The following is a 13,113-nucleotide window of genomic DNA, read 5'->3' as shown; positions in this document are numbered from 1 at the left end:
CCAGGGTGGATTTAGGTTGGCAGGGAAAGGGAATGGGACTTGATAATACCACCTTTCTGTGGTTTTTTGCAACTATATTCAAAGTGGTTTACATAGTGTATACAGAAAGATATGTTCTCTAATTGTAGACTTTTCAAAACTGCATGTATTCTTGTTGAAAATAACCATAGAAAAGGGTAGTGAAAATTTTCAATGGATGGTTTTTCCTTAGGTAGTTTTTCAAAAGTGAATATATACACTTTTTTTTTCACTTTAATAAGTACTTATGAACTTTTCAGCAATACCAGTAGTTTGCAAGTTGTCCCCTTAAAGCAGTTCTCAACCCAGTCCTTGGGAAACATATTTATTTTATACACATATTACAGGTATTCCTGGGGGCATAGTTGCAATGTGCATAGATATTTTATAAAATACTACTGCCAGAATTCTGTGCGACTTCGGCGCGCAGAATTTGCATAGAATTCCATATTTTTGTGCAGAATCTACGCTCCGACTGGCCTCCCCAACCCGCGGTAAAGGCTTACTTGGTTCCCCTGATTCCCCAAGCCTTGGTCCCGGTGCCACCACCATTGCCTCCCCCCCCCCACCCCCCAGCCTTGGTCCCACCACCGCTGCCCCCACCCTCCCGAGCCTACCTGAGTATGTCCGGGTGGTCTGCAAGCCTTGTTGGGGGCAGGAAAGAACCCCACTCTTTCCTGCCCTCTGCCGCTGCTCTGAGACAGTGCTGCCACTTTTTCCAAATGGCCGCCAAGATTTCAAGCAGTTATCTCGTGAGGCTGCTTCAGGAAGTCTCAGTGGACTTTTGGAAAAAGCGGCGGCACTGGCCCAGGGCAGCAGCAGTGGGCAGGAAAAAGTGGGATTCTTTGCTGCCCCGAAGGGGTACTCCCCTGCAGCTCCTCCTGTTGTTATGTTATACAAGCTTATTGTCCACAAATACCAATATATAGTTCATTGTGGATCACATATCATAGGTGAGTGTAGGGGCAACTGAAAAGAAAATGTGGAGGGAGGGATGGAGCTGTTAAAAAAAAAAGCGGATGCTATATGATTGTTGTGGGGGGGGCTGTAAAAAAAGGTGGATGCTGTGGAGCGGAAGGGGCTGTAAAAACAAAAAGCTGGATGCTATGTGTGGGTGTGTAGAGGAAAGGGCTGTAAAAAAAAAGTGGGTGCTATGTGTGAGTGCAGGGAGGGGGGCTGGAAAAAATATGGTTGGGGGAGGCACGGGAGGGAGGCAGAAGGCGGGCAGCATGCGATTATTAATCATGATTACATTTTTAAATTATGATTAATAATGTGTTCATCGTGGAATTAACCACGGTTAACATGCAGCCCTAGTAACATAGTAGATGACGGCAGAAAAAGACCTGCACGGTCCATCCAGTCTGCCCAACAAGATAAATTCATATGTTCTACTTTTTATTTGTACCTGTCCTCTTCAGGGCACAGACCGTATAAGTCTGGCCAGCACTATCCCCGCCTCCCAACCACCAGCCCCGCCTCCCACCACCAGCTCTGGCACAGACCGTATAAGTCTGCCCAACACTATCTCCGCCTCCCAACCACCAGCCCCGCCTCCCACCACTGGCTCTGGCACAGACCGTATAAGTCTGCCCATCACTATCCCCACCTCCCAACTACCAGTCCCGCCTCCCACCACCAGCTCTGGCACAGACCGTATAAGTCTGCCCAGCACTATCCCCGCCTCCCAACCAGCCCTGCCTCCCACCACCGGCTCTGGCACAGACCGTATAAGTCTGCCCAGCACTATCCTCGCCTCCCAACCACTAGCTCCGCCTCCCACCACCGGTTCTGCCACCTAAACTTGGCTAAGCTCCCAAGGATACATTCCTTCTGAACAGGATTCCTACATTCCTTCTGAACTTTTTGTGTGAGATGATAGTATCTGTTTCTCAGTCATAATTGCTTTAGCAGAGACAATCTCCTTAGTACACAGCTTGTTGGTTCCTATTGTCAAGTTTCACACCTTGGCCTAGTTTTCAGCACACTTTTGGTGAATGCAGTGGGATTTATTTACACTCTGTGGTTCATGGTTAACTTGCCTGAAAATGAGTTGTACACTTCAGTTGAAATTACAGAATGATTTCAGATTGGACATGTTTTCTGTCATCTGACATCTTGCTCTCGGTGTGTTGCTTAGTTTTATATTGCAGTAGGAAATGTGTTCTAAACAACTCTGTCTGACAAGAGACCCACAGATGAGTAGTAAGCCTGCTTGATTTATAGAAGATTTTCCTAATATTTCATTATTGTTTTAATTTACAGTGCCAACAAGTCTTGAGAGCAAGGACCATTCTTCTTGTCCTTTGCAAAATCTGCAGGTAAAATGTGATTACAGACCTTTATCAAAGAATCTCTGCCACATTAGCTGTCCTGAAAAGTTGATAGTTCCATAGTTGAAACTCCTTGATAGCAGAAGTATTTTATTGTTTTGATCAGAGTTTTAGGTTGTAGATCAAAACAAAATATATTGCTTGCATGATATTAGATAGTTTTTTTTTTTACCCAACAGATAATATGATGTGTTTATTTTGTATAAGTGATTATTTTATTGTTTTGTTTATTGTACTTAGTTGTAAGCTATATTTTTGTTATTCTTCATATGTTTTTACTGTAAACTGCCTAGGATTGTAGATGATGCGGGTAATATATATATATATATATATATATATATATATATATATATATATATATATATATAATTTACTTGTGTGGCTTATATTGGAACAGATAACACAGGCATTTAGTTCAAGATGTAGTGAAGTTAAATCTAAGGGGTAGAAATTCCTCCAGACCAGTTCAGATGTGTGGGATTGCTCATTCCTGCCAGCAGATGGAGACCGAGAGCTATTAGCTTCAAAGTAACTTAAGTGTCCTGGCAGTCTGCAGCCCGCAGCCAGCCAGTATTTCTCAGTCTCCAACAGATGGTAGGTATGTATATGTCCTAATCTAGCTCTATGTTATATATTACATTAGCAGTGTTTTTTTTTTCTCTGCTGCTACTCTGCTTTGAGGTGCACAGGTGTCTTAATACTGGATAATCCTGTTGGTTTAATAAGTTAGCACAACATTTAAAATAAGGCTTAAACCCTTCAGACTTTTAATGGCAGTTTAAGAGGGTGAGGTGAGAGAGTGAACTGAAGTCAAAGTTAGTGTAATTTTCATTTTTGAAATGCCTTTTAAGCAGATTAGCAGAAGAGGTGAGGTATGCTTATGCATTCCCTTCCTTGCCCAGTGCAGGGATTCCCAGCAGAAGGTATATCAGCATATCCATTATAGGTAAAAGTCTATCATACTGAAACACATACTTTTGAGAACTTGTTTGGCTGGGTTACAAAGAGCTAAGACTTGCAGGACTGCACCTACTTCCCCAAGTGCTGGGCATGTCCTGTAAGAATGAATTAATGAAACTGCTAGTTCTACATCACCACAATTTTTATTTTAATAAGTACTAGGAGTAATAGGTTAAAGAGTACTCTAGGGAAAGGCTTGTATGTGGTGGTGTGATCTAGCTGCTGTTCCCTCCATGTGCTGCCAGAACCAGAATGTAGGAGAAGGGGTAGGGGAGAGGTGAAGTTATGGCAGCCATTTGAACAATCCCATTTCTGCAAGACCCCAGAAACAAGATTGTTCACGAATAGGCGGAGTAGACGATGTCAGTATATAGTTTTACATTTTAAAAGTTGCAGCTTCTTTTTTTAGAATTTGTGTTTAAATATAAAGTAAACGAACCAATTCTTTTAGCATAATTGCTCTGTTCATTTTCAGAGTGATGAAAAGAATATTTTAGAAGGACCTTCTCCAGCTTGTTTTGAGCATGCAGCAGCAGAGTCTGCTAACCCTGAGATAATCCCTTCTGGTACTGAAGAGAAGGTGGAGGAAGATGGTGATGTGTGGGAGAATGAGCAAGCTTATGTGAAGAGCTTGTCAGAAAAGTACTGTCTTGAAAAGTATCAGGATAACTATGATTTAATGTGTGAGTACTTCAAGTATGGAGTGTTTTTGATGCAACTGATTAGAACAGTATTTTTGTTAATATAGCAACCAGAAAGATAATGAGATTCTTGTTCGTCCATTTCACGCAGAAACAGAAGTGTGCGTTAGTTCTAGAAAGTTATAAAATGCGGATTCAATTTAGATTACCCTTCAGACTTTTAATGGCAATGAAGTGTTTGCATAGGAGTCAGCTCCCAGTAATGAGCACATTCTTTGTGTCCAGGGAGGGGGGGGGGGTAATTTCCATTGGGTTTAGCACCCCCAGTCATTTTGAAAAGTTGGCTCCTATGATTGTTTATAGGAAGAAAGTTAGATATTAACACCTTTGATTTATCAGCTATGTCTACCTCCTAATATTGGAAGTGCTGGGGACCTGTTTTAGATAAACATTTCCAAAATTAGGTGGAGACGGTTACTAAGGTTCTGTCTTTTGCTCAGGATTAAGGTACAGGCAAACTTGACACATACGTAGGACCCAAATATGATTCAGTCTGGACCTACATAAGTACATAAGTAATGCCACACTGGGAAAAGACCAAAAGTCCATCGAGCCCAGCATCCTGTCCACGACAGCGGCTAATCCAGGCCAAGGGCACCTTGCGAGCTTCCCAAACGTACAGACATTCTATACATGTTATTCCTGGAATTGTGGATTTTTCCCAAGTCCATTTAGTAGTGGTTTATGGACTTGTCCTTTAGGAAACCGTCTAACCCCTTTTTAAACTTTGCCATGCTAACCACCTTCACCATGTTCTCCTGCAACGAATTCCAGAGTTTAATTTTGTTGGGTGAAGAAATATTTTCTCCAATTTGTTTTAAATTTACTACATTCAGCGCACCTGTAAAAAAAATGCCTTATTTGGGGGCCGAAAATGGATGTGCGGCAAAATGAAAATTGGTGCTCGTCCATTTTGAGTCTGATACCTTACTGCCAGCCATTGACTTAGCTGTAAGGTCTCACACATTAACCGGGCAGTAATGGTCAACATGTGTCTAAATGCTGATTACTGTCCGTGCTCAAGAAAATAAAAATATTTTATGACACACGTCAAAAATGAAATTATCGCCTGGGCCATGCGGTAGCCGGGCGGTGACTATGTGGCTTAGTAAAAGGGCCCCTTAACCAGCTATGTTTCACCACCCCCATATACCTGGACATGACCTGGCATTGAATTTCTGTGGATAAAGCCAGTGGTGGTTAGAAAAATCAGCTGAATATCAGGCCCTACAGACCTCAAGACTGGGGCCTCACTGAGTAGTGGTATGAGGGGCCAGAACTCAAGTTGGGAACAAAGAAGAAGGCACTAACCTGCCTGCCTGTATTTCTTGTAGATTTTCATAAACAAATTGCTGTTTCAGTTCATATTAATGAAAGTCTCTCTTGTCCACACTTAACACATACTGCATCTCACAAAATGTCTATAAATAATCTTTTATCTTTTAATTTTCTGATTGTAGCTGAACCTCCAGTCTTAAATCTTTTGCACCATGTAATGCCCAGACCGCTTTCTCTCCCTGGGGATCCTCATCTCCAGTCAGCAATGGACGTAACAGCTGTGCAACTGACCGAGCTCCTGTCTCTGCCTGTGCTGATGAAGTATTCTGTCACTGCTCCGTTGGTGTCTCAGTAAGTGTTTCTGCGCCTCTGTATGGCCTTTGGGTTCCAAGTATTCATAGCGGCTTCTTCAGTTTGCACTATGGTTTGTTGTGTGGGGTAGGGGGATTTCTTGACTGTACCCAGACAGTATTGCTGTTCCTATTTGTACTTAATGTATAACTTTTGCTACTTAGTGTATAACCTTTAGATTGTAAGCTACCTACACTGACTACATAGTTTGTAACCTTTAGATTGTAAGCTCTCCTGAGCAGGGACTGTCCTTCCCCATGTTAAACTTGTACAGCGCTGCGTAACCCTGGCAGCACTATAGAAATGCTAAGTAGTAGTAGTATTTGGCTTATTCCACTGCAGACTGTAGGCAGAAGAATTTCCTTTTGGGTGATTTTAAAAAAATCACAGGGATCCTGAAACACCTATACATGTGTTAGCCCTATATTCTTCATAATAAGCTGTTCAACACTATCTCACAAAAGGTAGTTCTCTATATAGGTTAATATGAACAATCAGAAAGTAAGCACAAGCATTCACTTATAGCTTTCAACTTATGACGTCCAAAAGTTATGCCTCCAATCCTGATCGACCCAAAGATTTTCTTAAATATATTATTATATTTTATTCTTCCAAAATCCTAATAATGCCCATAGTATCCATAGCAGTTTCTTAATTTATAAAAAACTTTTAATGTATAGGGAACTTATCTCAATCCAAATGCTGCCGCTCAGGCACTGAAAAGCCTTTTGTGTGACAGTGTTGAATTCTTGGGTAGTTTTAGCGACTATAGTCAGGATCTGACCACAGCTATATTTTTTCAGTTTTTTCATAACAAGTTGTGACATATTCGGGGTAATTTTATAAGGGACTTGAATGTGTTAAACCGTGTTTTATTTACTTGGCTAAACACCTATAAAGTTGTTCTGGGGACACAGACACACAGAATGAAATTTTATAAGAAGCGTCCAGTTTAAGAAGGCAATAGTGAGATGGACATAGGGAAGCCACTGCTTGCCCTGGGATTTGTAGCATGGAATGTTGTTGCTAATTGGGTGTCTGCCAGGTACTTGTGACCTGGATTGGCCACTGTTGGAAGCAGGATACTAGGCTGACCCATTATGGCTATTCTTATGTTCTTAGGTGCTTACTTCAGTGCTGTTATAAAGACACAGAAGTGCCTATATAATAGTAATAAAGCTAGCATAAGTGGCGGAAATTGCACTTACAATGTAGGCACAGACAGTTACACCTGATCAAGAGCAGGTGTAAATGGCTGTATCTAGATTATTTTATGATTTTTATATGGGTACCTGTGAACTCCACCCCTGTATACACCTGCTGGCAAAGTACATGCCATTATGTCAACTGGCATACTTTCACACCAATCAGAAATTTATATCAGGCCATGTATGCTTGAAAATGACTTTATACAATTATCTCCTTAATGCTTGCTTTTTTTACCCATTAGCTTCTTAATTCCATGACTGGCACATAAGTGGCAATTGTGCGACCACTTATAGAATAGATTCAGCTAGTTAATTATCATTAAGTACCAGTAATTGGCACTAACAAATACTAATTGTCACTAATTTGTAGTTATGCTATGCAGATAACTGACTTACATCCCCTATTCTAGAAACTTACCCTTAGATTCTATATAGCGCGCCTAGAGATCTGCGCATAAATCCAAGTGGATTTTGTAGCAACGCGCATAACAAGCTAACCAGCGCTGCCAACTGATAACAGCACTTACACAATAATGAGCATTAATTAGAATTTACTGCATAACTCGCTAAGCATATTGTGTAACGAAGTGCGTCGAACTTATAACGCATGCAGGCAGAAAGGGAGTGGTTATGGGTGGGGGAATGGGCATTCCCAAATTTACGCGTGTTGTTATAGAATATGGCCTAGGCCATGTAAATCTACACACAGGGACTTACACCACATATTCATTGGTGTAAACGGATGCGCATAGTTTTAGGCACTAAGGTATCAACTAAGTGTATTATATATACCGCACCTAAATCTAGATGCCACTTATAGAATATCCGCACCGATTTTTTAGGTGCCATATATAGAATCTCCCCCTTAGCGCCTAATTTCTATGGTGCACATCTACAAAGGGACATGGGCAGGTCAAGCAATTATGCACTAAGTTTATGGAATATTGTCAGTTACATGCGTAATGGCCTGTATTTAGGCGTGAGCATTTACACCCGCCATTGTCACGGTGTAAGTGCTAGTGACTAAAGTTAGGTGCTAAAATGCCAACTTGTTTTAGTATTCTATAATGGCAATTATTATAGGTGTATTTTCCAAAATAGAATTTGCAGTTACCTCCGGATTCTGTGTGGTGTGACCGAAATTGTTTGTTCAAGTCCAGTCATATTCTGGATTTTCATGCACAGTTTAATTAACAAGCCAGTCGATGCCGATAATTGCCACTTAAGCAATTATTGATACTCAACGTGTAATTAAACTCTGGAATTTGTTGCCAGAGAATGTGGTAAAGGCGGTTGGCTTAGCGGAGTTTAAAAAAGGTTTGGACGGCTTCCTAAAGGAAAAGTCCATAGACCATTATTAAATGGACTTGGGGAAAATCCACTATTTCTGGGATAAGCAGTATAAAATGTTTTGTACTGTTTTGGGATCTTGCCAGGTATTTGTGACCTGGATTGGCCACTATTTGAAACAGGATGCTGGGCTTGATGGACCTTTGATCTTTCCCAGTATGGCAATACTTATGTACTAATTAGAATTTACGAGTACAACTTGGTAGGCATATTTTGTAAAGTGGTGCACATAAATTCAAATGCGCTGCCAAAAAAGGGGACGTGGCCATGGGCATTCCGAAAATCTACACAAACGGTTATAGAATACACCTGCTCTGCGCCTATCTTAGTCACCAGTATTTACACCAAGTTTTACTTGGCGTAAATGGATGCGCCTAGAGTTAGGTGCAGGCATGGTCGCTAGGCATATTCTATAAACTGGCTAGATGTATACTATAAGTCATGCCTAAGTCTAGGCACGGTTTACAGAATACGCCTAGGCAGAATTATTTTCAGCGCTGATTTTTCAGGCACCATATATAGAATCTAGTCCTAAGCGCCTAACTTTAGACAACCTTCATTGAATTACCTCCTATATGCTTAGGCATTCCTGAAAGAAACAAATAGAGCAGGGATGCGATTGGCCCTTTTGTGTATGTGTGTGTTATAAAATTTACACATATGCTTGTTCTGACACGTTAAAGCAGATCTAAATGTGCATGCCTACTTTCTGTGGGGTAATTTTATAAAAGCCCATGTGATTTCCCCATCTAGATCCCCTTTAAAAAAAAGTATTCTCAATATGGTTATTTAAATAAATAGAAACATTCATGTTCTATGTTATAAAAAGGTATTCCATTATTTTGTAGTTTACTGTTTCTGTAATCTTTTTTTGTGTTTTCTTTTTGTTCTGTTTTTTTGCATTTTGTTTTATTTTTGGCTTTTCTGTTAGGTTTTCCTGTCTCACGATCTGCTATGCACTGCCTTTTAAGGTCCCTGTAAAGGGGCCAAGGCAGGATTCTATCATACGAATGTTAAGTACAGAGGTTCTGCTGTTAGAAGTAGAAAGATTATCTACTTAGACTTGGATTGTCAGGACTCAGCTTTGTAAGGCTAAGGTTTTTCCGAGCAGTATAAGTCAATGGTTCCCAACCCCACCCTGTTGATTCCACAGCCACTCAGGTGCTCAGACTGTCCATAGTGAGTATGCATGAGCTTAATATACATACTTGGGACAACCACTGTATGCAAATTAATCTCATGTATATTCACTGTGGATATCCTCAAAACCCAAGTGGCTGCTTTGTTTTAGGACAGACTTGGGAACCTCTTTGTAAGTTACATTTCAAGGAGAACTAAGGAGAAACGGTCAGTCAAGAACATCCCTTTGACGGCGCTTACCTTGAAGTGATGGTATAAACCCGCTCCCTGAATTCAGCTGCTTATTTTTCTGGGATCCCTGATGAAATATGAGTGCGATGTGATATCTTCTTCTCCACATACATATATTTTGTGTGTTGTGCAAACATAAATCTTTCGTTTTATCTTGACTATTTGATTTGTGTAAGAAAAAAATCAAAACAATTTTTCTATTCTAAGTGTGTCCCTTGTGAACCAAGCCATTGTGGATTACTATTTTGTGGAGCTGAACATGGAGAAGCACTTTGAAGCTCTCCAGCATTTCTTGTTGATGGAAGATGGAGAGTTTGCCCAGTCTCTCAGTGACCTGCTCTTCGATAAGGTACAAAATACTTTTCTTCACCTCACATCTTGACAAATAATTATCACGACTGAAGCTTTCCAGGCTCCCAAGGTTGAAGTCCTTCTTGCATTTTAGCCAAGCATTTGACAAGTGCCCCTCACTTTTTTGCACCATGTGAACTTGGATAGCATTGGTTTATAATAAATGCGTTTGGGTATTTTGGTTTGTGTTATTCTTTTGGATTTTTACGTGTTTGGAAAACTGAGAAACTTGTCTTCTGAAGACCACCATTCGGCTAGACTGCCCTTTGAGACAAGTAGCCATTCTGTGAAGATTTCCCATATTTTTTTGGATCAGTGGGAGAAGCAGGATCTGGATTCCCTGGTTCTCAGCCCACTGAGCTAACCACCATGGGGATAATTCTCAAAAGTACATTCTGATGCTTGTGTCTTTATTTTGAGCAATGTATGACTTTGTCATGATAATGTGTTTGTTTTAATCTTTTTATTGTGTGTGTTGCTTTGTGATCCATCTAGTTGTAGGCAGAATAACATTTTTTTAAATGAATAAGATAAAGTTAGGCCCTAGGATAAAACACACTAGCCCGATATTCAGAGCACGGGAGATAGCTGGGCTGTCTCCCGCAGTCTACACTGAACCCGGATATTCAGTGCTGGGCCATTTTCAGTGACCTGCATTGAATACCTGGGGGTTTTCGGCCGGTTTGAAGATAACCAGCTTTGTCGATATTCAGATATAGCTGGTTATCTTTAAACTGGCCAAAGATATACCAGGGTTTGACGCGGCCAAATATGACTGCCAAACCCAGTTTAAAATCGGTGGATAGCCAGTTATATCACATGATATAACCGATTATCCTCTAACCATGGATATTGAACGGAGGATAGCCAGTTATCCCCCGTTGAATGTTGACGGATAGACGGTTAAGCAGTATTTAACCGGCCAGCATCCGTTCTGACCAGTTAAATAGCGCTAAATATTGGGCGGACTAAGTGCAAATTCAATACTGGTAGTTACGCGCATAATTGCCAAGACAGAATACTAGCATGCCTAATGAGGTGCAAGCACTTATTCCAGCTAAATAGCTGGTATAAATGCACCTTCCTCAGCAATCCTCCAGACCGTTCAAGACGCTTGGGTTATGCACTCCTACCAGCAGAGGGAGACTGAGAACACTAAAACTTCTTATATAAGTAGCCTGTGCAGACCTAACCTGTATTTTCTCAGTCTCAGCAGAAGGTAGATGTGTGCAGCCTGTGCAGTGTACTCAGTCTGGTAGGCCCGTTTGGGGTTTCTAGGTTGGGTTGTAAATGTTAGAGAACCCACACTTGGATCTCTATTACAGGATAGTATTCTAAAAATTGCACATTCTAGTGCTAGTCAGGCCCCTGACACGCTCATGCCCCTTCTAGGTTGACGCCCCCTTGCAGTTGCACATGATGGATTTAGGGTGCACAGTTTTATAGAATACTGCCTAACAATTGACTTACCAAATATTTATGGGCCTCACATAAACTGAGTGTTTTAATTCAAAAAAAATCTAACGGCTAATTTTTTTGAAGAAGAATAAACTATAGCTATGAGAATATTTGTTGATCCCTACTATTCTTTAGGGTAGCCATGTACCCTTTAATTCTGTAAACTTGAACACGCTATTTTATGCTTGGTGAGCAAGGGGTCCTTTTACTAAGGTGCACTGAAAAATGGCCTGCGGTAGTGTAGGCGCGTATTTTGGGCATGCACTGCTCCACTTTTCAGCACACCTGTAAAATATGCCTTTTTAAAATTTTTACCGAAAACGGACATGCGGCAAAATCAAAATTGGCGCGCATCCATTTTGGGCCTGAGACCTTCCCGCCAGCCATTGACGTAGCGGTAAAGTCTCATGCGGTAACCGGGCGGTAATGACCTGCGTGCATCAAATGCCACTTGGCGTACGTCTGATACGCGTGTCCGAAAATAAAAATTATTTTTTGGACGCGCACCAAAAATAAAATTACCGCAAGAGTCACGCAGTAGCCAGGTGGTAACTCCATTTTGACGCGCATTGGGCGTGCGTAGACGCTATGCAGCTTAGTAAAAGGGCCCCCCCAAATTGCACATGCAAGTTGAAGGTCATGGTTCAAGGTTTTGTTTGTTTGATTACCACTTAAGGCAATGCCATCAAAGCGGGATACAATCAAAAATAACTCAATAGAGGGAAAGGAACTCTATTCTGCTAAAAGCAGTAGGAAAGAATTCAGAAAAGGAGAAAGTGAGTAGAGAGAAAAGAAAGGTAGCTATGTTGCTTCATACACAGGTCCCGAGGGAGAAAGCTGTCCATATCCAGAAACCAGAGTCATAGCCCATATGCCAAATGAAACAGGTGGGTTTTCTGCGTAATTTTAAACCTGGGGAGCATGTCCTCTGTGCATAATGGTAATGGGAGGGTGTTCTACAGGGAGGGCTCTGCTATGCTAAATATCAGTTTCCAGAATGTACACGCCCTAGAGGAAGTGTCAAATGAGAAATCAAAAAAGTTGGGAAGCCCACATGCAAAATCTTGAATATCAGTAACAGAGTTTTGTATATGATCTGATATTCCACTGGGAGTCAGTGTTCAGCGCACAGCAGTGGGGTCACATGGTCAAATTTACCAGTGTTAGAAAGCAGCTTCACTGCAATGTTTTGAATCATCTGTAGCTGCTTGGTCTCTCTGTCTGATACCCCTCAAGAGAACATTACAGTAGTCTATGGGAGTAATGACCAAAACATTTAGCAAAATGCAGAGCGCATCTTGATTGAGCAGATGTTAAATTGATCTAATTAAAGTGGAGGAGTGGCCTAGTGGTTAGAGCACCGGTCTTGCAATCTAGAGGTGGCCGGTTCAAATCCTGCTGCTGCTCCTTGAGATCTTGGGCAAGTCACTTAACCCTTCATTGCCTCAGGTACAAACTTAGATTGTGAGTCCTCCTGGGACAGAGAAATATCCAATGTACCTGAATGTAACTCACCTTGAGCTACTACTGAAAAAGGTGTGAGCAAATCTAAATAAATAATACATTGTAAAAAAGCAAGACAATGTGTGAGACATGCGAATGAAAAGTGAGAGGTTAGAGTCCAGTACCAGCCCTAATACTTTGATGGTATCACTACCCTGGAGAGTAGCTGTCTCCTCCTGAAGTGTTGGGAGTGCAGTCAGGTGATGACATGTCTTCTGAATATTAAGCTCA

General features: G+C 41.2%; 1 protein-coding gene across 1 annotated transcript in view; it reads left to right on the top strand.

Annotated features, from left to right (window-relative positions):
* The window catches only part of LOC115459004 (gamma-tubulin complex component 6-like), a 64,984-nt gene that overhangs the window by 30,272 nt on the left and 21,599 nt on the right, over positions 1-13,113 (top strand). The window contains exons 17-20 of the mRNA XM_030188865.1: positions 2,284-2,339; positions 3,787-3,994; positions 5,473-5,641; positions 9,778-9,919. Coding sequence (XP_030044725.1) covers positions 2,284-2,339; positions 3,787-3,994; positions 5,473-5,641; positions 9,778-9,919 — 575 coding nt within the window. The remainder of the gene's footprint in view (positions 1-2,283; positions 2,340-3,786; positions 3,995-5,472; positions 5,642-9,777; positions 9,920-13,113) is intronic.

This window comes from Microcaecilia unicolor, unplaced genomic scaffold (assembly GCF_901765095.1).
Source record: "Microcaecilia unicolor unplaced genomic scaffold, aMicUni1.1, whole genome shotgun sequence".
NCBI lineage: Eukaryota > Metazoa > Chordata > Amphibia > Gymnophiona > Siphonopidae > Microcaecilia > Microcaecilia unicolor.
The sequence above is the reverse complement of the archived record's forward strand: the minus strand, read 5'-3'. Positions and strand labels throughout refer to the sequence as shown.